We start from the raw sequence: 22,422 nt of genomic DNA, 5'->3' as shown, positions 1-22,422 counted from the left end.
TTTGAGTACATCACACTGCCTCGTGAAGTCATTCATAAGTACATTACAGACATAACATCAACAACCATGACGTGCGAGGATTCTTCAGCGCAGTCAAGACCATCTACGGCCCAAGCACCCAAGGTCCTACTTCACTGCTGGCCAAGATCGGTGAGGTACTCATCAAGGACAGAGAGGCAGTCAGTGCCCGCTAGAAGGAGCATTTTGAGGATCTCCTCAACCGAGACTTTGTCTTCGACGTGAGTGTCCTCGACTCCATCTCACAGCATGCCACCCACCTCCACCTCAGCACAACCCCAGCCCGGCACAAGGTTGAAAAGGCCATCCGACAACTGAAGAACAACAAGTCATAAGGAGCAGATGGAATTCCCACCGAAGCACTAAAACATGGCGGTGAAACACTTTTGGCGTGGATCCATGACCTCATCTCTCTTATCTGGAAGGAGGAGAGCATGCCAGGAGATCTCAGAGACGCTGTAATCGTGACCACCTTCAAGAAAGGTGACAAGTCCGATTGCGGTAATTACAGAGGAATCTCCCTGCTGTCGACCACAGGGAAAGTCAGTGCAAGAATCCTCCTCAATCGCCTTCTCCCCGTGGCTGAAGAGCTCCTCCCAGAGTCGCAATGCAGATTCCACCCACTGAGGGGCACAATGGACATGATCTTCACTGAGCGGCAGATACAAGAGAAATGCAGGGAACAACACCAACCCTTGTACATGACAGTCTTTGACCTCAAAAAGGCCTTCGATACTGTCAACCGTGAGGGATTATAGAGCATCCTCCTCAGATTCGGCTGCCCTCAAAAGTTTGTCACCATCCTCCGCCTGCTCCACGATGACATGCAAGCCGTGATCCTGACCACAGATCCACCACAGACCCATTCCACGTTCGGACCGGGGTCAAGCAGGGCTGTGTCATCGCACCAATGATCTTCTCGATCTTCCTCGCTGCAATGCTCCATCTCACCCTCAGCAAGCTCCCCACTGGAGTGGAGCTAAATTACAGGACCAACGGGAATCTGTTCAACCTCCACTGCCTCCAGGCCAGATCCAAGGTTGTCCCATCCTCCATCATTGAACTACAGTACACAGATGATGCTTGCGTCTGCGCACATTCAGAGGCCGAACTCCAAGCCATCGTCAACACCTTCACCGAGGCGTGGAAGAGCATGGGCCTTACGCTAAACATCCATAATACAATGGTCCTCTACCAACCTGCCCCTGCCACACAGCATTGCTTCCCGATGATCAAAATTCACGACGAGGCCTTGGACAACGTGGACCACTTTCCATACCTCGGGAGCCTACTGTCACCAAGGGCAGACATCGACTACAAGGTCCAACACCGCCTTCAGTGTGCTAGCGCAGCCTTTGGTTGCCTGAGGAAGAGAGTGCTCTAAGACCAGGATCTCAAACCCGGTACCAAGCTCATGGTCTACAGAGCAGTGGTGAAATCTGCCCTCCTGTATGGCTCAGAGACGTGGACTATATACAGTACTGGAGAAGTACCACCAACGCTGCCTCCGCAAGATCCTGCAAATCCATTGGCAGGATAGGTGCACCAACATCAGTGTTCTTGCTTAGGCCAATATCCCCAGCATCGAAGCACTGACCACGCTCGATCAGCTCCGTTGGATAGGCCACATCGTCCGCATGCCTGACACGAGACTCCCAAAACAAGGACACCCTCAAAGCCTCCTTGAAAAAATGTAGCATCCCCACTGACACCTGGAAATCTCTGGCCCAAGATCGCCCAAAGTGGAGAAGAGCATCCGGGAGGGCGCTGAACTCCTCAAGTCTCTTTGCCAAGAGCAAGCTGAAGCCAAGCGTAGACAGTGGAAGGAGCGTGTGGCAACCCAGGCCCCCCACCCACCCTTTCCTTCAACCCCTGTCTGACTCACCTGTGACAGAGACTGTAGGTCCCACATTGGACTCCTCGGTCATCTGAGAACTCATTTTTAGTGTGGAAGCAAGTCATCCTCGACTCCAAGGGACTGCCTACGATGATGATATCTGAGACAGTGTTTTCAAACACAGGGCACAAAACAGTTCTCGCATTTAGCTCCTTTACTGTGGAAGTCCAAGTAAATTATAGGATGAATGCAATGATCCTGCTCCCAGTGGGGACCTGGTCATCATGAGTTAGTGACAGAGCTGGAACATGATTCTGTTTCCATGGCCTTTGTATATGCCACTCACAGACAGACTGCATTTGATGAATAGCCACTGAATAGTCCATATCCACTATTAATTACATCCACAAAGATGTCCAGCAGATTAGTGAAGCTTGACGTATTGTTGCTAAATCCATTCTGTCTTACTGCCTCTTTAAATGAGCATTGACAGCAATCTCTATAATCCTTCAAACACCTCTCCAATGCAGGCATCAAACTATTGGCTTATTGCCAGTCCATGGCTCTCTCCTCTTTCGAGAATCAGAGTAATATTAGCTGACTGTCAGCCCTCAGGGACGGTTATACTTGCCAATGTTTCCGAGTTGAGCATTAATTTCCAGGGCACTGCAGCCAGCAAACTGCGAGTAACATCACCGGCACTTTAAAATATTGTTTTTTAAAAAAAATTCTTTGAGCACATTTTATCATTAGTTATAAAAATATCATCGGACAGGGGAAGAAAGATTGTTTGACTCACATTGAGGAATTGGGTACTGAAGGGTGTTCACTTCCCAATTAACATAAGAACGTAAGAAATAGGAGCAGGAGTAGGCCATACGGCCTCTCGAGCCTGTTCCGCCATGTAATACGATCATGGCTGATCTGATCATGGACTCAGCTCCGCCTCCCTGTCCGCTCCCCATAACCCCTTATCCTCTTATTGTTTAAGAAACTATTTCTGTCTTAAATTTATTCAATGTCCCAGCTTCCAAAGCTCTCTGAGGCAACGAAATCCGCAGATTTACAACCCTCAGAGAAGAAATTTCTCCTCATCTCAGTTTTAAATGGGCGGCCCCTTATTCTAAGATGCTGCCCTCTAGTTCTAGTATCCCCCATCAGTGGAAACATTCTCTCTGCATCCACCTTGTCAAGCCCCCTCATAATCTTATACATTTCGATAAGATCACCTCTCATTCTTCTGAATTCCAATGAGTAGAGGCCCAACTTACTCAACCTTTCCTCATAAGTCAACCCCCTCATCCTCGGAATCAACCTAGTGAACCTTCTCTGAATTGCCTCCAAAGCAAGTATACCCTTTCATAAATATGGAAACCAAAACTGCACGCAGTATTCCAGGTGTGGCCTCACCAATACCCTGTATAGCTGTAGCAAGACTTCCCGGCTTTTATACTTCATTCCCTTTGAAATAAAGGCCAAGATTCCATTGGCCTTCCTGATCACTTGCTGTACCTGCATACTATCCTTTTGTGTTTCATGAACAAGTACCCCCAGGTCCCGCTGTACTGCAGCACTTTGCAATCTTTTTCCATTTAAATAATAACTTGCTCTTTGATTTTTTTTCTGCCAAAGTGCACGACCTCACACTTTCCAACGTTATACTCCATCTGCCAAATTTTTACCCACTCACTTAGCCTGCCTATGTCCTTTTGCAGATTTTTTGTGTCCTCAAACATTGCTTTTCCTCCCACCTTTGTATCGTCAGCAAACTTGGCTACGTTACACTCAGTCCCTTCTTCCAAGTCGTTAATATAGATTGAGGTGAGCGGATGGTGCATGGTGCGTCGGGGTGATGGGTATGTTGGGTGACAAATGGCAGGAACTTGGGGCTGGGGTAGTTGGAAGCAGAAGGGTCATGTGACAATACCTGCAGGAATACGTCCAACCAGATTTAGCAACCCTAGGTGTTGTGTATCTGTAAAGCATGCGCTCCCATGTTCCGCCACCAGGGAGCGCATCCCCTGAAGTCCCAAGGGATCCCAGCATCTCTTGAGAGCACTGTATATAAGCCGGCCCCTAAGGCCTGTTCCTCACTCTGGAGTGTCTTAATAAAGACTGAGGTCACTGTTACTTTAACCTCCCTGTGTGCAGTCTCATCTGTGTTAGGAACTCAATAACTGGCGACGAGGATATGAATCCAACGCAAAGATGCAGCAAACTGTGGGCATCCTGGAGAAGTTCTCAGAGGGTGAGGACTGGGAAGCCTATGTTGCACGGCTAGACAAGTATTTTGTAGCCGAGCTGGACGGAGAAGGAAGCACTGCAAAAAGGAGAGCGGTCCTTCTCACGGTCTGCGGGGCACCGACCTACAGTCTCATGAAGAATCTTCTGGCTCCGGTGAAACCCACAGATAAGTTGTATGAGGAGCTGTGTACACTGGTTCGGGAGCATTTTAACCCGATGGAGAGCATGCTGATGGCAAGGTACCGGTTCTACACGTGCCAGCGATCTGAAGGTCAGGAAGTGGCGAGCTACGTCGCCGAGCTAAGGTGACTTGCAGGACAATATGAGTTTGATGGCTACCTGGAGCAAATGCTCAGATAATTTTTTGTACTGGGCATTGGCCATGAGACCATCCTACGAAAACTTTTGACTGCAGTGACACCGACCCTCAGTAAGGCCATTGCGATAGCACAGGCGTTTATGTCCACCAAACAAATCTCTCAGCACACAAGTGCTAGCAATGTTCATAAATTAACTGGAACTGTGTTTGCGAGCAGAAATGTACAGGGCAGAAACAACGAGTCTGCAACTGCCAGCAGGCCTCAGGTGACCCAGATGACTCAGAGTCCGCAACAACGGATGAATGCAAGGCAATTCACACCTTGTTGGTGTTGTGGAGGCTTCCATTCAGCCTATTCATGCCGCTTCAAAGGGTATGTTTGCAAAAGCTGTGGAACAATGGGGCACCTCCAACGAGCTTGCAGATGAGCTGCAAGCTCTGCAAAACCTGCTAACCACCACGTGGCAGAGGAAGATCGGTCCATGGTGGATCAAAGCAATTTCGGACCTCAGAGAGAGGAGGCAGATGCTGAAGTACACGGGGTGCATATATTTTCGATGAAATGTCCACCTATAATGCTGAATGTAAAATTGAATGGCTTACCCGTAGCCATGGAACTGGACACTGGTGCTAGCCAATCCATCATGAGTAAAAAGATGTTTGAGAGACTGTGATGCAACAAGGCAGCCCTGGGCCCCATCCACGAAACTGAGAACGTACACCAAAGAGCTCATCACTGTCCTGGGCAGCGCCATGGTCAGGGTCACCTACGAGGGCACGGTGCATGAACTGCCACTCTGGATTGTCCCGGGCGATGGCCCCACACTGCTTGGATGGAGCTGGCTGGGCAAAATCTGTTGGAACTGGGATGACATCCGAGCGCTATCACATGTCGATGAGGCCTCATGTACCCAGGTTCTTAACAAATTTCCTTCCCTTTTTGAGCCAGGCATTGGAAACTTTTCTGGGGTGAAGGTGCGAATCCACTTGGTCCCAGAGGCATGACCCATTCACCACAAGGCGCGAGCGGGACCTCACATGATGAGGTAGAGAGTGGAAATCGAGCTGGACAGGCTGCAGCGCGAGGGCATCATCTCCTCAGTGGAATTCAGTGAGTGGGCCAGCCTGATTGTTCCAGTATTCAAAAGTGATGGCACGGTGTCAGGATTTGCGGCGATTATAAAGTAACTATTAATCGTTTCTCGCTACAGGATCAATACCCACTACCTAAGGCAGACGACCTATTTGCGATGCTGGCAGGAGGCAAGACATTCACCAAGCTCGACCTGACTTCGGCCTACATGACGCAGGAGCTGGAGGAGTCTTCGAAGGGCCTCACCTGCATCAACACGCACAAGGGACTGTTCATCTACAACAGATGCCCGTTTGGAATTTGGTTGGCTGCAGCGATCTTCCAGAGAAACATGGAGAGCCTACTCAAGTCGGTACCACGCACGATGGTTTTTCAGGACGACATATTGGTCACAGGTCGGGACACCGTCGATCACCTACAAAACCTGGAGGAGATCCTCCAGCGACTGGATCGCATAGGGCTGCGGCTGAAGAGGTCGAAATGTGTCTTCATGGCAACAGAAGTGGAGTTTTTGGGGAGAAAGATTGCGACGGATGGGATTCGGCCTACAGACGCCAAGACAGAGGCTATCAGGAATGTGCCCAGGCCACAGAACGTCACGGAGCTGCGGTCATTCCTGGGACTCCTCAACTATTTTGGTAACTTCCTACCAGGGTTAAGCACCCTCTTAGAGCCCCTACATGTGTTATTGCGTAAAGGTGAGAACTGGGTATGGGGAAAAAAAACAAGTAATTGCTTTTGAGAAAGCCAGAAACATTTTATGTTCCATCAAGCTGCTTGTATTGTATAACCCGTGTAAAAGACTTGTGCTAGCATGTGATGCGTTTTCGTACGGAGTCGGGTATGTATTACAACAAGCTAATATTGCGGGGATGTTTCAACCTGTCGCCTATGCCTTCATGAGCTTGTCTAAGGCCGAGAGGGCCTACAGCATGATTGAGAAAGAGGCATTAGCGCACGTGTTCGGGGTAAAGAAAATGCACCAGTACCTGTTTGGCCTCAAATTTGAATTGGAAACCGATCACAAGCCCCTCATATTCCTGTTCGCTGAAAACAAGGGAATAAATACTAATGCCTCAGCCCGCATACAAAGGTGGGCACTCGCGCTATCAGCGTATAACTATACCATCTGCCACAGGCCAGGCACTGAGAACTGTGCGGATGCTCTCAGTCGGCTACCATTGGCCACCACAGGGGTGGAAATGGCGCAGCCTGCAAACTTGTTGATGGTGGCGCAGCCCACAGACTTGCTGATGGTCATTGAAGCGTTTGAAAATGATAAATCACCTGTCACGGGCCGCCAGATTAGGACTTGGACCAGCCAAGTTCCTCTGCTGTCCCTCGTAAAAAAACTGTGTATTGCATGGGAGCTGGGCCAGCATCCGCCTTGAAATGCAAGAGCTAATCAAGCCATTCCAGCAGCGAAAGGACGAGCTGTCTATTCAGTCAGACTGCCTGCTGTGGGGTAACCGCGTAGTGCTACCCAAAAAGGGCAGGGAGACGTTCATCTCGGATCACCACAGTACACACCCGGGTATAGTAACGATGAAAGCGATAGCCAGATCCCACATGTGATGGCCCGGTATCGACTCTGACTTAGAGTCCTGTGTATGGCAATGCAGTGTGTGTGCTCAGTTGAGCAACACGCCCAGAGAGGCACCACTAAGTTTGTGGTCCTGGCCCTCCAGACCCATGTCGAGGATCCATGTCGACTATGTGGGCCCGTTTCTTGGTAAAATGTTCCTGGTGGTGGTGAATGCTTTTTCAAAATGGATTGAATGTGAAATAATGTCGGGAAGCACTGCCACCACCACCATTGAAAGCCTGAGGGCCATGTTTGCCACCCACGGCCTGCCTGACATACTGGTCAGTGACAACGGGCCATGTTTCACCAGTGCCGAATTTAAAGAATTCATGACCCGCAATGGGATCAAACATGTCACCTCGGCCCCGTTTAAACCAGCCTCCAATGGGCAGGCAGAGCGGACAGTACAAACATCAAACAGAGCCTTAAACGAGTCACAGAAGGCTCACTCCAAACTTGCCTGTCCCAAGTACTGCTCAGCTACCGCACGAGACCCCACTCGCTCACAGGGGTGCCCCCGGCTGAGCTACTCATGAAAAAGACACTTAAAACCAGACTCTCACTGGTTCACCCCAAACTGCATGATCAGGTAGAGAACAGGCGGCAGCAACAAAATGTAAACAATGATCGCGCCACTGTGTCACGGGAAATTGATCTGAATGACCCTGTGCATGTGCTAAACTATGGACATGGTCCCAAGTGGATCGTGGGCACGGTGATAGCTAAAGAAGGGAGTAGGGTGTTTGTAGTCAAACTAGACAATGGACAAATTTGCAGAAAGCACCTGGACCAAACGAGGCTGCATTCACAGACTGCCCTGAACAACCCACAGCAGACACCACCTTTTTCGAGCCCACAACACACACCCAAAGGATCAACGACACCACCTCGGACCAGGAAATTTAACCCATCACGCCCAACAGCCCAGCAAGGCCAGGCTCACCCACCAGCCCTGCAGGGCCAACAACACACCAGCCCAGCGAGGGCACAGCCAACACACCAGAACATACATTTGTACCGAGGCGGTCCACCAGGGAAAGAAAGGCTCCCGACCGCCTCACCTTGTAAATAGTTTTCACTTTGATTTTCCAGGGGGGGAGTGATGTTGTGTATCTGTAAAGCATGCACTCCCATGTTTCGCCACCAGGGAGCGCATCCCCTGAAGTCCCAAGGGATCCCAGCATCCCTTGGGAGCACTGTATATTATCCTGCCCCTAAGGCCTGTTCCTCACTCTAGAGTGTCTTAATAAAGACTGAGGTCACTGTTACTTTAACTTCCCTGTGTGCAGTCTCATCTGTGTTCGGAACACAATACTAGGTACAGCCCAGTGCTTACAGAGCTCCTAAACTATTTAGCAGAAAAGTAGCGGTCTGCCTCCCTGTTGTGCACTGTATTCCCGCTGGTCCAAGTACACTGTACATTTTCATGTCCATTGCGTGGGCAATCCACAATGCCAGGTGGCAAGTTGAAAATCAGTCCCAATATTTCTGTAGTTCAAGGTTCAGCATGTACGGGGTTAACTCACAAAGCTGCACAGTCAGCATATTAGACGCACTGTTCTCCCCAACACTTTAGTTTAAATAATGTTTCCAAACTCTCCTTTCGCTGTTTTCCAGTACAAACCTAACCTGACAGTAAGACTGTTTGTTCATTCGCAAAATACTGCGGATACTAGAATCTGAAACAAAATCAGAAAGTGCTGGAAACACTCATCCGTGAAACCGTTACCGTTCAGGCCTGAGACCCTGTGTCACAACTGGAAAGTTAGAGATGTAACAGATTTTAAGCCGGTACAGAGGCAGGGAAAGGGGGAGGGGAGGAAAGAACAAAAGGGACGGTCTGTGAAAGGGTGGGAGGCAGGAGAGATTAAATGTTGCAAATGGGAATGGCAGAATCATAAACAGCTGCCGCCTGATAAAATGGGGGTAGGGGTTATGGTCTGAAATTGTTGAGCTTGATGTTGAATCCAGAGGCTGTAAAGTGTCTAATCGAAAGAGGAGGTGCTGTTCCTCGAGCTTACGTTGAGCTTCATTGGAACAGTGTAGGAGACCGAGGATGGAGAGGTCAGAGTGGGAGTGGAGCGGGGAATTAAAGTGACAGGCGACCGGAAGCTCAGGGTCACACTCACGGACTGAATGGAGGTGCTCCGCAAAGCGGTCACCCAATCTACACTTGGTCTCCCCAATGTAGTGGAGACCACATCGTGAGCAGCGAATACAGTATACTACATTGAAAGAAGTACAAGTAAATCGCTGTTTCACCTGGAAGGAGTATTTGGGGCCCTGGACAGTGGGAAGGGAGGAGGTAAAAGGGCAGGTGTTGCATCTCCTGCGCTTGCACGGGAAGGTGCCGTGGGAAGGGGAGGGGGTGCTGGGGGTGACTGTGGAAGGGACAGTGTGTCGCAGAGGGAGCGGTCCCCTTCAGAATGCAGAAAGGGGAGGGCACGATGTGCTTGGTGGTGGTATCGCGCTGGAGGTGGAATTGGCGGAGGATGATCCGTTGAACGTGGAGGTTTGGGGGATGAGAGGTGAGGACAAGGAAAACCCTATCGTGATTCTGGGAGGGAGGGGAAGGAGAGAGATCAGAGGTGCAGGAAATGGGACAGACACGGTCGAGGGCCATGTTAACCATAGTGGAAAGGATTCCTCGGGTGAGGAAAAAGAAAGACATATCGGAAGCACTGGTGTGAAAGGTGGCTTCGTCAGAACAGCTGCAGTGGAAACGGAGAAACTGGAGAATGAAATGGAGTCCTTACAGGAAGCGGGGTGGGTGGAAGTATAGTCCAAGTAGCTGTGGGAGTCAGTGAACGTTTGTCGATAGCTTATCCCCAGAAATGGAGCCAGAGAAGTCGAGGGAAGGAAGGGAATAGTGGGAGATGGACCATGTGAATGTGAGGGAAGGGTTGGAAATTGGAAGCAAAGTGAATGAAATTTTCAAGTTCAGGGCAAGAGCAGGAAACGGCATTGAAACAATCATCAACATACCGGAAAAAGAGGTGAGGGAGGGGACCTGCATAGGACTGGCACAAAAAATGTTCCACATATCCCAAAAAAGGGCAGGCTGAGCACTCTGTGGAAAGCACGTTTCAGGAGGTGGTCACCCCGCAGCTTAAGAGTGTGCAGCTAGAGAGGGAATGGGTGACCACCAGACAGAAATGGAGGACTAGATAGGCAGTGCAGGAGTTCCCTGAGTGCATCTCACTCTCCAACCAGTATTCGATTCTGAGTACTGATCTGGGGTTCATCTGGGGTGTACAGCCAGAGCCAAGATTGTGGCACCACGGGTGGCTCAGCTGTACGGGGGGAGGAAGAAGAGTGGGAGAGCAATAGTGGTAGGGGATTCAATAGTCAGCGGCCGCAGACATGACTCCAGGATAGTATGCTGCTTCCCTGGTACCAGGGTCAAGGATGTCACTGAGCGGCTGCAGGACATTCTGAGGGGAGAGGGTGAACAACCAGAAGTCATATTGGTACCAACAACGTAGGCAGGCAGATTTTAGGGCGCTAGGAAAGAGATTAAAAAGCAGGACCTCAAAGGTAGTAATCTCCCGATTACTCCCGGTCCCAGTGCTACTGAGTATAGAAATAGGAGGATAGTGCAGATGAATGCATGGCTGGAGAGATGGTGCAGGAGGGAGGGTTTCAGATTCCTGGGACATTGGGACCAGTTCTGGGGGAGGTGGGACTTATACAGGCCGGACAGGTTGCACATCACAGAGCCGGAACCAATATCCTTGTGGTGGGGGGGTGGGGGGCGTTGCTAGTGTTGTTGTGGAGGGTTTAAGCTAAGCTGGCAGGGGGATATGTGCCAGGATGTAACATTACAAAGTGGAAATAAAGTGCTCAAGGGATTGAGAGAGGCCGGGAGCACAAAAGTAAGAAATAGTACGGTATTAGTTGGGGTACAACCAAGAGAGAATACAGGATGGCCAGTACCTCCGTGATTTCTGCCCTCAATTCCCTCAGCATCCGAGGATGCATCCCACTCGATCCTGGTGATTTATCTACTTTCAGTACAGCCAGCCTCTGTTATACAGGGATGGCAGTGCAGGAGGTGTGCCACAGCTGCAGCATGTGGGAGTTTGTGGAGAGCATTGTGATCCCGGACAACCACGTTTGCAGTAAGGGCCTGCATCTTGAGGAACTTCAGCTCAGAATTATTGAGCTGGAGTCTGAGGTGCAGACTTTGCGGGGGATCAGGGAGGGGGAGAGTTACCTGGACATTTTGATCCAGGAGGCAGTCATACCCCTTACATTAGTGGTACAGGACTGTTTAATGGTCAGGGACAGGAGGATGTGACTGCAACTCAGGCAGGTAAGAGGACCCCAGGTGCAGTGCTGGAGGAGCCTTGGCCTTTGCCCTTGTCCAACAGGCATGAGGTTCTTGCTGCCTGTGTGGATGAGGGCAAAGTCTGCAGGGTAGATGAGCAAACTGATCACAGCACATGGTCCAGAAGGCCATTCAAGGGGGAGTGGAAAGGAATGTTGTAGTGGTAGGGAACAGTATAGTCAGAGGGATAGATACTGTTCACTGTGGCCGGGACTTTGAGTTCCGAAGGCTGTGTTGCCTGCCCGGTGTCAGGGTTAAAGACATCTCCTCACGGCTGGAGAAGAACTTGGAGTGGGAAGGGGAGGATCCAGTAGTCGTGGACCACGTAGAAACCAACAACACAGGTAGAATGAGGAATGAAGTTCTGCTAAGGGAGTTTGAGGAGCTAGGTTTGAAAAGCAGAACCTCAAAGGTAATAAACTCTGGATTATTATTATCTGAGCCATACACAAATTAGCATAGGGACAAGCAGATCAGAGAGTTAAATACATGCCTCAGAGAGTGGTGTGGGGGGAAGGGGATCAGTTTATGGGGCACTGGCACCGGTATTGGGGAAAGAGGGAGCTGTTCCGTTGGGACGGGCTCCACTTAAACCGGGCTGGGACCAGTGTCCTGGTGAATTGAATAACTGGGAGCTTTAAACTAAAAAAAGGGGGAGGGGTCAGCTGAGGGAAATTTAGAAATCTAAAGAAAAAAGTCAAGGCCATGGAGCAGTGTAGTGATTTAGGTCAAAATAAGCAGAGCGTGATAGGAAAGGACGGAGAGTTCAACAGTAATAGTGCATCAGCGAATGAGGTGAAAGCAGGGAATATTTCAAAAAAGTTAAAACAAAAGATTATTTACCTGAATGCACAAAGCATTTGTAACAGGATAGATGCATCAGTGGCACAAATAGAGATAAATGGCTTTGACTAACAGCCATTGCAGAGACACGATTCCAAGGTGACCAAGGTTGGGAAATAAATATTCCACAGTACTTGACTTTTCGAAAAGACAGGCAGAATGAAAAAGGAAGGGCTAGCCCTGATAATAAAGGATGATGTAAGGACAGTAGAGAGAAAGGATCTTGGCTCAGAAGATCAACAAATAGAATAAGTATGGATGAAGATAAGAAATAATAAGAGGTACAAAACGCTGGTGGGAGTAGTTTGTAGGCCTCCAAACAGTAGCTGTACCGTTGGACAGAATATTAATGAGCAAATAATAGGAGCTTGTAAAAAAGGTACAATAATCATAGGAGACTTTAATCTTCATATAGTTGGGAAAACCAAATTGGCAAAGGTAGTCTGGAGGACGAGTTCATGGAATACATTTGAGACAGTTTGCTAGCACAATACATCAAGGAACCAACCATAAGAACATAAGAACATAAGAAATAGGAGCAGGAGTCGGCCATTTGGCCCCTCGAGCCTGCTCCACCATTTAATAAGATCATGGCTGATCTAAACATGGACTCAGTTCCACTTCCCTGCCCTCTCCCCATAACCCTTTACTCCTTTATCACCCAAAAATTTGTCTATCTCCGCCTTAAATATATTCAATGACCCAGCCTCCACAGCTCTCTGGGTCAGATAATTCCATACATTTACAACCCTCTGAAAGAAGAAATTCCTCCTCATCTCAGTTTTAAATGGGCGACCCCTTAATCTGAAACTATGCCCCTAGTTCTAGATTTCCCCACGAGGGGAAACATCCTCTCTGCATCTACGTTGTCGAGTCTGTTATATATGTAAACTTGTATTTACTCTGTACAGCCACCAGAGGGCTCATCCTCTGGAGTCCCAAGGGATCCCATAATCCCTTGGGAGCACAGGTATTTAAGGAGGCTTCACAGGTTGGAGAGGCACTCTGGAGACCTGCAATAAAAGACTAAGGTCACACTTTATTTTGAGCTCACAGTGTTCAGTCTGACTCTTTCTCCATACACAACAACTGGCGACGAGATACAGATAGCAAACCCAAAGATGCAGAGAACAGTGGGCATCCTGGAGAAATTCTCGGAGGGACATGATTGGGAAACTTTTGTGGAGCGACTCGACCAATACTTCGTGGCCAACGAGTTAGATGGGGAAGAGAGCACTGCCAAACGAAGGGCGATCCTCCTCATTGTCTGTGAGGCACCAACGTATGGCCTCATGAAGAATCTGTTCACTCCAGCGAAACCCACGGAGAAATCGTATGACGATTTGTTCACACTGGTCCGAGAGCATTTGAACCCGAAGAAAATGATTTCTGATGACGAGGTTCTGGTTCTACACCTACAAAAGGTCTGAAGGCCAGGAAGTGGCGAAGTATGTCGCCGAGCTAAGACGCCTTGCAGGACATTGTGAATTTGAAGGATATTTGGAGCACATGCTCAGAGACTTTTTCATACTTGGCATTGGCCACGAATCCCTACTTCACAAACTTTTGACTGTAGAGACCCCAGCCTTGAGTAAGGCCATAGTGATGGCCCAGGTGTTCATTGCCACCAGTGACAATACGAAGCAAATCTCTCAGCATACAAGTACTGTGAACAAAGTGATGTTGTTTTCGAATCGTAATGTACAGGGCAGGTCACACGTGCCTGCAGCTGCACGTCCGCAGATGTCTCAGAGTCCACCATCAAGGGTGATGAATGCACGGAGTGCAGCAACATAGAGTGGCATTTGTGAGTTTGGTAAGTGGGTGAGTTTTAAGGGTTATTCTCTTTAAACCATTTGGAGGCTGGAGTAAATTGTTAGTGGCAATTGCCAGTAGCTTCTAAGTAAGTAGCAGTTTAATTTAAAGGGGAAAAGTTAAATAGTTGGGATTCTTTCAGGTTTAAGCAGAGAAAAACAAGGTAACTCTCCAGTAGGAGGCAATTAGCAGCTGGTTAAAACCAGTTCTGTAAATGACTGACTAGTAGTGAGTCATCTGACCTAGATACAGTTTAAAAAGAAGCAGCTCGTGCAGAGCATGGAGTGCAGCAGCATAGAGTGGCATTTGTGAGTTTGATAAGTGGGTGAGTTCGGGCAAGCGGTGGTGGCAGGTGCTGTTTTGTCTTGTTTTTCCTACCAGTGCTGACACTAAAGCAGCTGATAAGGAGTGCGAGAGTAGGAGACGGAGGCCCAGAGACCAACCCAACCAGCTGCAGACAAAGATAGAGGGGTGAGAAATTGAGAGGTGACGTCAGAGTGCGGGGAGGAGCAGCGCCAGCGGCAGTCCGGGGTCAGCGGCCGACAAAGGCCCAGCGGTAGTCAGTGAGCGAGCAGTGCGGGAGGAGGGACAAGAAATCAAAAAGTGACATGACAGCCAAGCTTGTAAGTGGTTGGCTGATCGGCTGGTGAGTATATCTCTTAGATAAGAGGATAAATTACTAAATAGCTGTTTAGTGTGTGTAGTGGGAGTCAGTGTTTTTGCTGGGTAATTTAAGGGTAACTGATGGGATGGCAGGGCAGCTTGTTCAAACGGAATGCAACACCTGTGCCATGTGGGAATTCCTGGATGCTTCCCGCAACGGGGATGATCACATGTACAGGAAGTGTCTCCAGCTCCTCCAACTCGAGCGTCGAGTCTCGGAGCTTGAGCGAGGACTGGAGGCACTGAGGAGCATCTGAGAGAACGAGAGGTACGTGGATAGCTCGTTTCAGGTGTTGGTCACCCCCACAGATTAAAAGGGTACAGGAGGATAGGGAATGGGTGACCATCGCACACAAGAGTATGGCGAGGCAGGTAGTGCAGGAGTCCCCTGAGGCTATTCCGCTCTCCTGACTATATTCTATTCTGACAACTGGCGAGGGCGGTGATGCCTCTGGGGAGTGCAGCCAGGGCCAAGTCCACAGCACCGTGGGTGGCTCAGCTGCACAGGGGGGAGGAAGAAGACGGGAAGGGCTATAGTGATAGGAGATTCAATAGTTAGGGAAGCAGAAAGGCGCTTCTACGGCAGCAAAAGTGACATCAGGATGGTGTGTTGCCACCCTGGTGCAAGGGTCAATGATGTCACTGAGCGACTGCAGGGCATTCTGGGGAGGGAAGGGAAGGGGAATAGCCCAGTGGTTGTGGTCCACATTGGTACCAACGACATAGGTAGAAAGAGGGGTGAGGTCCTGAAAGCTGAGTTTAGGGAGCTAGGAGTAAGATTGAAAGCCAGGACCTCAAAGGTGGTAATCTCGGGATTACTGCCAGTGCCACGTACTAGTGAGGGTAGAAATACGAAGGCTAGTCAGATAAATACGTGGCTGGGGCACTGGTGTAGGAGGGAGGGCTTTAGTTTCCTGAACAATTGGGACCGCTTCTGGGGTAGGTACAACCTGTACAAGTCAGACAGGTTACACCTCAACAGAGACTGGACCAATGTTCTCGCGGGTGGTTTTGATAGTGCGGTTGGGAGGGCTTTAAACGAGCTTGGCAGGGGGATGGGAACCCAGGAGAGGGCTCTGAGCTAGTTAGAGTGGGTGAGAGCTCAGATTAACAGAACCCCAAGAAAGGATGCAAAAGACAGGAGGCAACAGAGCAGAGTAGCACTGGGATAAGTGTAAACCACAAGGTGATAGGAAGGGACAATACGTATGAATGTAAAGGGGCTGCAGGAGGGGTCAAAACTAAAAATCATGGTTTAAAAAGTAGTATTAAAACACTTTACCTAAACGCACTCAGCATTCGAAATAAAGTAAATGAGTTGACGCCACAAATCATTACAAATGGTGGCCATTACAGAAACGTGGTTGCAGGTTGGCCAAGACTGGGAATTAAACATACAGGGGTATCTGACAATTTGGAAAGATAGACAAGAAGGGAAAGGAGGTGGGGTAGCTCTGTTAATAAAGGACGATATCAGGGCAGTTGTGAGAGATGATATTGGCTCTAAGGAACAAAATGTTGAATCATTGTGGGTGGAGATTAAAAAGAGTAAGGAGAAAAAGTCACTGGTGGGCGTAATTTATAGGCCCCCAAATAATAACTTCACGGTGGGGCGGACAATAATCAAGGGAATAATGGAGGCATGTGAAAAAAGAACAGCAGTAATCATGGGGGATTTTAACCTACATATCATTTGGTCAAATCAAATCGCATGGGGTAGCCTTGAGGAGGAATTCATAGAATGCATATGGGATTGTTTCTTAGAACAGTGTGTTACAGAACCTACAAGGGAGCAAGCTATCTTAGATCTGCTCCTGTGTAATGAGACAGGAATAGTAAACGATCTCCTAGTAAAAGATCCTCTCGGAATGAATGATCACAGTATGGTTGAATTTGTAATACAGATTGAGGGTGAGGAAGTAGTGTCTCAAACGAGCATATTATGCTTGAACAAAGGGGACTACAGTGGGATGAGGGCAGAGTTGACTAAAGTAGACTGAGAACACAGACTAAATGGTGGCACAATTAAGGAACAGTGGAGGACTTTTAAGGAGCTCTTTCATAGTGCTCAACAAAAATATATTCCAGTGAAAAAGAAGGGCGGTAACCAGCCATGGATAACCAAGGAAGTAAAGGAGAGTATCAAATTAAAAACCAATGCGTATAAGATGGCCACGGTTAGTGGAAAACTAGAAAATTGGGAAAATTTTAATCGACAGCAAAGAATGACTAAGAAAGCAATAAAGAAAGGAAAGATAGATTACAAAAGTAAACTTACGCAAAACATAAAAACAGATAGTAAAAGCTTTTACCGATATATAAAACGGAAAAGAGTGACTAAAGTAAATGTTGGTCCCTTAGAAGATGAGAAGGGGGATTTAATAATGGGAAATGTGGAAATGGCTGAGACCTTAAACAATTATTTTGCTTCGGTCTTCACAGTGGAAGACACAAAAACCATGCCAAAAATTGCTGGTCACGGGAATGTGGGAAGGGAGGACCTTGAGACAATCACTATCACTAGGGGGGTAGTACTGGACAGGCTAATGGATCTCAAGGTAGATAAGTCCCCTGGTCCTGATGAAATGCATCCCAGGGTATTAAACGAGATGGCGGAAGTTATAGCAGATGCATTCGTTATAATCTACCAAAATTCTCTGGACTCTGGGGAGGTACCATCTGTTGTAGGCATTCGGCACCTGCTGAATATATCTAAACTCATATAGGTTTAAAGTGGCCACATATAAAATGGCTGCCCAAGCATGATGGGTACTCAGTTAGTCAAGTAATGAACTAGGGCTGACCGAGCAATGACCTAGTGAGGCCCACTACCAGGAATGCCTTGGATATAAGATAATTATAACGAACCATTATAGTACACTGGTATAATCAGTGACTTCACACAGCCGAGCCCCGAGGAACAGAGATAAGGGGGGAACCTACCTCACATAACAAGGTCATTAATCAGCCCGAGCTGACAAAAACCGAACATACAGCCCCTGAGATATCAGGAGAATTCTATTGGGTTAAAGAAACCTATATGTAATCTATAATCGGAATGATTGGATTGTGTCCAGCCGAAGTGGGCTGAGTAACTGTAAAGAACTATTGTAAAACATATAAATATCGATGAGTTTCTTTGTTCGTCGGAGAGAAGTGCCTGGATCCAGTCCTGAGGCTTCCTCCCCGCTAGTGAAAATAAAGGCCGCATTGGCGTTGGAACCGACTCTGAGTGTTGAGTGATTCTTCCGAGAAAACATTCACGCTAACAGTGGCGTCACGAACAGGATTTCGGGATCGCTGACGCTCTTGGAGAAACCGGGTGAGTATACCTTAAACAAAATTTTATAACGGGTGCGGAATGTGGATGCTGGTTGATCGACATGAGGAGACGGTCCAATATCTCAAACACCTAGCCTGAGCCTGAATTAAGAGGACTTTTGTCCTACGTGATGGCCAGGAACTAAGTAGGTACCGGGAACACACTTGGACCGTGGGATCGTGATACCGAAAGACATCTTCCAGACCCAGTAGTGTGATTTGAAATATACCCCGGGGTAGAACCAAGCCATGTACAGCGGCTAACGGAATCCAAACCTGTGAACAGGGTCGGACCAACGGGCAGAGCGGTGGTAGGTAGTCGTTAAGGATACGTAGAGCACTGCGGGAATTGCTTAAACGCGTTTTAAGAATTGTATAAGTTTGTGTAACAGCAGAACTTGTGACCTGACAGTAGCCAGGAGACGGTCTACTACAAGTTACGCTAGGTAGAAAGCGGACCTCTGAGAGTAGATTCCTAACGGTTCTAGTCCTACCCAGGAATTGCCACGAAAGCAAGTAACCTCGAGTGGGGACCAGAAGGGTCCCTTACCCGCCACCTGGCGGAAAAACAAAAGAAACTAATCGAGAAAATGATTAGAGCAGGGTGGGATCCTCAGGATCTGCCAGCAAATCAAAGGGAATGGTGGGAGAAGGAAAAGAAAGACAAAGAGGAAAAGGCAGTAGTTTTGATGCTGCGAGCCCACGTAAAACTAACAGAGGAAGTAAATCAATATGTAAGAAATTAAAAAAAAACCTGATAGTGATTATCTTAAGTGAAGTATGGATCCAAGAATAGAGCTGGCCAAAAAAAAAATTTAATAAGCTTTGTTGAATGAAGAGAGACTTTTGTGAATGTCTGTCGTTGAGAGTCCTTGTGTGATTTTTTGACTGCGGAATGAATTTTTTTATGTTTTCATGTTTCCGAAAGCCTGGTTGGAAGAGGGATGCAACTGTCTGTTTATTTTAGCTCCACCCACTTTTCTAAACAGAGTGAAAGTTTTTTTTAACCCTTTGTAGTGTTGTCCTGTATGTGGGAAGTTTTAAGACATTTTAAGTTAGAAACGCAGGTGTGGATTTATTCAGTTACGGAGCTAGGAAATGTACAAAGGATAGATTTGTTGAGCAAAAGATAAAAAATACATGGTCCCGGTGGTTGAAAAAAAAAGAATTTATTTGACACGCTCACTTACTTGTCGAAAGAAAACATGCAATGATTGATTACATTGGGTTGAAAGACATAAATTTAGTCTCAGAATGAGATAAAGAATGCCTTTTAGAAAAAGCTTCTAGCTCAAAAAAAGAGTTTTAAATAAAGATTGAAATTACAAAGTTTGAATTGGGATTTTGAGATATTCAGAGAAGGCACAGCAAAATACTGAGGTGGATTCAAAAAAAAATTATTAAATTAAATCTGATCTCTTAAAGAAAAAAGGAGATATAAAACTAAAAGGTTTGGAAACAATCTAGAAATACCTTCAGGGATCAGGTCAAACTCCTGGGCGAGTGGCGAGCTATCTGCGAAGGTATAAAAGGGACTTTTGAAAAATGTTAAAAACAGCAAGCTTTAGCAGTTTAGAAGAGACATTTTAACGACTTTGAAACTGGAGCATTTTGAGATAACGAAAAGCAGCCCTCAAAGCCTAATTGCTGGACTCCATTCTAGTTATGAAGAAAAGAAAAAGATAAAGACGCCACTTTGAAAGTAAACAAATGATTTTAAATTAACAAATTTATGGAGTCACGAGCCCTCCATGTAAAATACAAAACCTAATTTGAAGAAAGGAGATCTGAAAAAAAAGGATGTAACACACTAATTAGGTGTTGAAGAAAAAAAAGGGGGGTGTTTGTGATGGAAACAGACATAACTTACTAAATACTAGATGATATCGACTGTGAAAAAGATATTGGTTTAATTGGAAAAAAAATTTTTTGGAGGAGGTAAAAGACACTCTACATTGATAATGATTTTAAATTATGAGAAAGTTTCAATGTAGTTTGAAAAGATTTCCAAAATGGACAGTGTTTATCAAGAAAAGTCCCGAACAGTCTAAACAAGCAGGAGAGTTTTGAAAATAACGAGGAGAAAAGATCTAAGCTATGCGAACTCAGCACAGAAAGAAAAAACTGGGTATTAGAGAATCTTACTGAATTTTTAAACTCTTATAGAAAATGGAACTGGCACGGATGTTTCGATTTTGTGCTGAGAGAGAAATAAAACACAAGATTTGCCCAGTGAACGGGACCATAAAAAAAACCCGAAATGTTGGAATGTATAAAAATAACGAGAAGAAAAGATCTAAGCTATGCTAACTCAGCACAGAAAGAAAAAATAGAACTGGCACAGAAGTTTAGATTTGGTGCTGAGAAAGAAATTTAAAAAAAAACAAAATTGAATTTCAGTAAACAAAATAGCTATTAAAAATGTGTGGTCTCGTTTTAAATCAATTTTTTTTTTAAATTCTTTGGCAAGTACTTGAATTAGAAGTTAAGAAAACATTGGAGTTTACTCTAAAATGTCGTCTTCCCTGATGAGAAGACTTTTATTATGACGGCTTTACTAATGATTTCTGCTGTTTTAACGGATTCCTAATTTCTAAGCAAGTTTTGAAGGCACAAAGACTTGAAGAAAAAAAAAATTTTTTGGATGATTACGTGAAGTCACGTAATTACATCAGGCTTTACAAACCTGTAAAGGAGTTAACCCTTTCCATTGACAGCTGTTTTATACTGGACATTATTAATTTGGATTTCTTAATAAAATAAAGAAGACTCACCTGACAGACAGATGAAATGGTGGGATATTCAGAATAAAAATAATGCGGAACTAGCTGGTCAAGAGTTAAAAGCTAAGATAAACAGGCTGGAAGAGATGTTTTAAAAAAACGGGACTAGACGGATAATGCAGTGCGCAGCCATAGCACCATCACCTATGGCAATAGAGCCAATGTACCCCACGGTGGGTAGGTGTAGTGCACAAACCCAACCTAACGGTAAAGCAGACAGCGATGTTTGGAGGAATAATGGTGGCATTGGTGTTGATTGGAGTTTGGATAATATTTAGATGGGTCATCGTGCAGGCTCGAGCACAGCAGGCTCAAACGCAAAACCGACGGCAGCCCAGACAGGGACATGAAGTGATAGAGATGGTACGACTATAAAGAATATGGTTAACCTAATCCTTACCTTCGATTCCACAGAGTGACAGCGATACAAATAGACCAGAACCTAACACCTGGTGACGACCAGGCTATCTGTTTAAAATTTTCAGATAAAACACTCACCAAGATGGGACCGCAGTGGTGACTTCGACTCTGGGGACTCATGATACTGGGAACCTCAAGACCCATGGAAACACTGGATGATACCAACGGATTGCAGCGCACTCAGGAAATAAACAACTATATGAACTATGGAGTCTTGTTTAATTTAACGGATGGAATGTGCATCCCAGCAGCCAAGGATTGGAGCAAGGACAGGACTTATTTTAATGCATGGTTACAAGTGAATCCTAATAAGAGCCGTGTATGTGTACAGTGCTCCACGGGTAAAAGGAGCAGCTGCATTAAATGGAGGGATGTCAAAGGACCCGATGAATGTACTTTCGGCATAATTTGCGTGCCTCCGGGACAGTCCCAGCAATCAGTCATCCGCAAAAAGGGAGTGCGGCTCTGTAGGTACTACGAGGAGGTGGGGGCGGCTGCAATATCATTGTATGTATGCTTCTCACCTCCTCCGACACCGCGCCCCATAAGAACCACTACATTGCCCGAGGAACTGCCTTGTCCCATAACTACTAAGGGGCCAGAAAAAGGGATTGTAATGTACAACGAAGGGGAATTATGCCACATGAAATTGTGCCTGTCCTGATCAATATTTCAGGCATCCAGATGCCGGAATACTGTACAGAACAGTCAAGGAAAATGTACAATGTATTAACTAGAGTTGTAATGCAGCAGGCTGCCGATGCAATGGGTGCCAGTAGATTCCGAGGACAGGGGTCAGCCCCCAGGATAAAGAGGGGAATAGTTAATGATGTTGCTACCGGCTTCAATACAGGGACCTCCATAGTAAATTCGATAGACATACAAGGGTTAAACGAGAGGGTGGAACAGCTTAGAGGGATGATGAAGGGGTTATTAGAAAGGGTGGAGCAAAACCAGGAAGACCAAGCCAACCTAGGAAAGAAGGGTGCCGAAATCCAGTTGGATGGCATCTCAGTCCTGGAAGCTCACGCCAAAACCATCAATCACCTCATTGATAGAGAAAAAGAAGATACGGGAAAGCAAAGACAGGGGCAACTCTGTCACGCTTATGGTCTGTGGATGGTGGGACAGATCCGCCACAATCTCGACCA

At 46.9% G+C, this 22,422-nt stretch overlaps 1 protein-coding gene across 1 annotated transcript in view; it reads left to right on the top strand.

Moving 5' to 3' along the window:
- The window catches only part of pltp (phospholipid transfer protein), a 132,619-nt gene extending 111,205 nt beyond the window's left edge, over positions 1-21,414 (top strand). Inside the window, exon 15 of the mRNA XM_070895911.1 lies at positions 21,337-21,414. Coding sequence (XP_070752012.1) covers positions 21,337-21,371 — 35 coding nt within the window. The 3' untranslated portion in view covers positions 21,372-21,414. The remainder of the gene's footprint in view (positions 1-21,336) is intronic.
- The last annotated feature ends 1,008 nt before the right edge of the window (positions 21,415-22,422 follow it).

The sequence above is a fragment of the Pristiophorus japonicus genome, chromosome 12 (genome assembly GCF_044704955.1).
Source record: "Pristiophorus japonicus isolate sPriJap1 chromosome 12, sPriJap1.hap1, whole genome shotgun sequence".
NCBI classification, from domain to species: domain Eukaryota; kingdom Metazoa; phylum Chordata; class Chondrichthyes; family Pristiophoridae; genus Pristiophorus; species Pristiophorus japonicus.
This window is presented reverse-complemented; position numbering and strand designations above follow the sequence as displayed.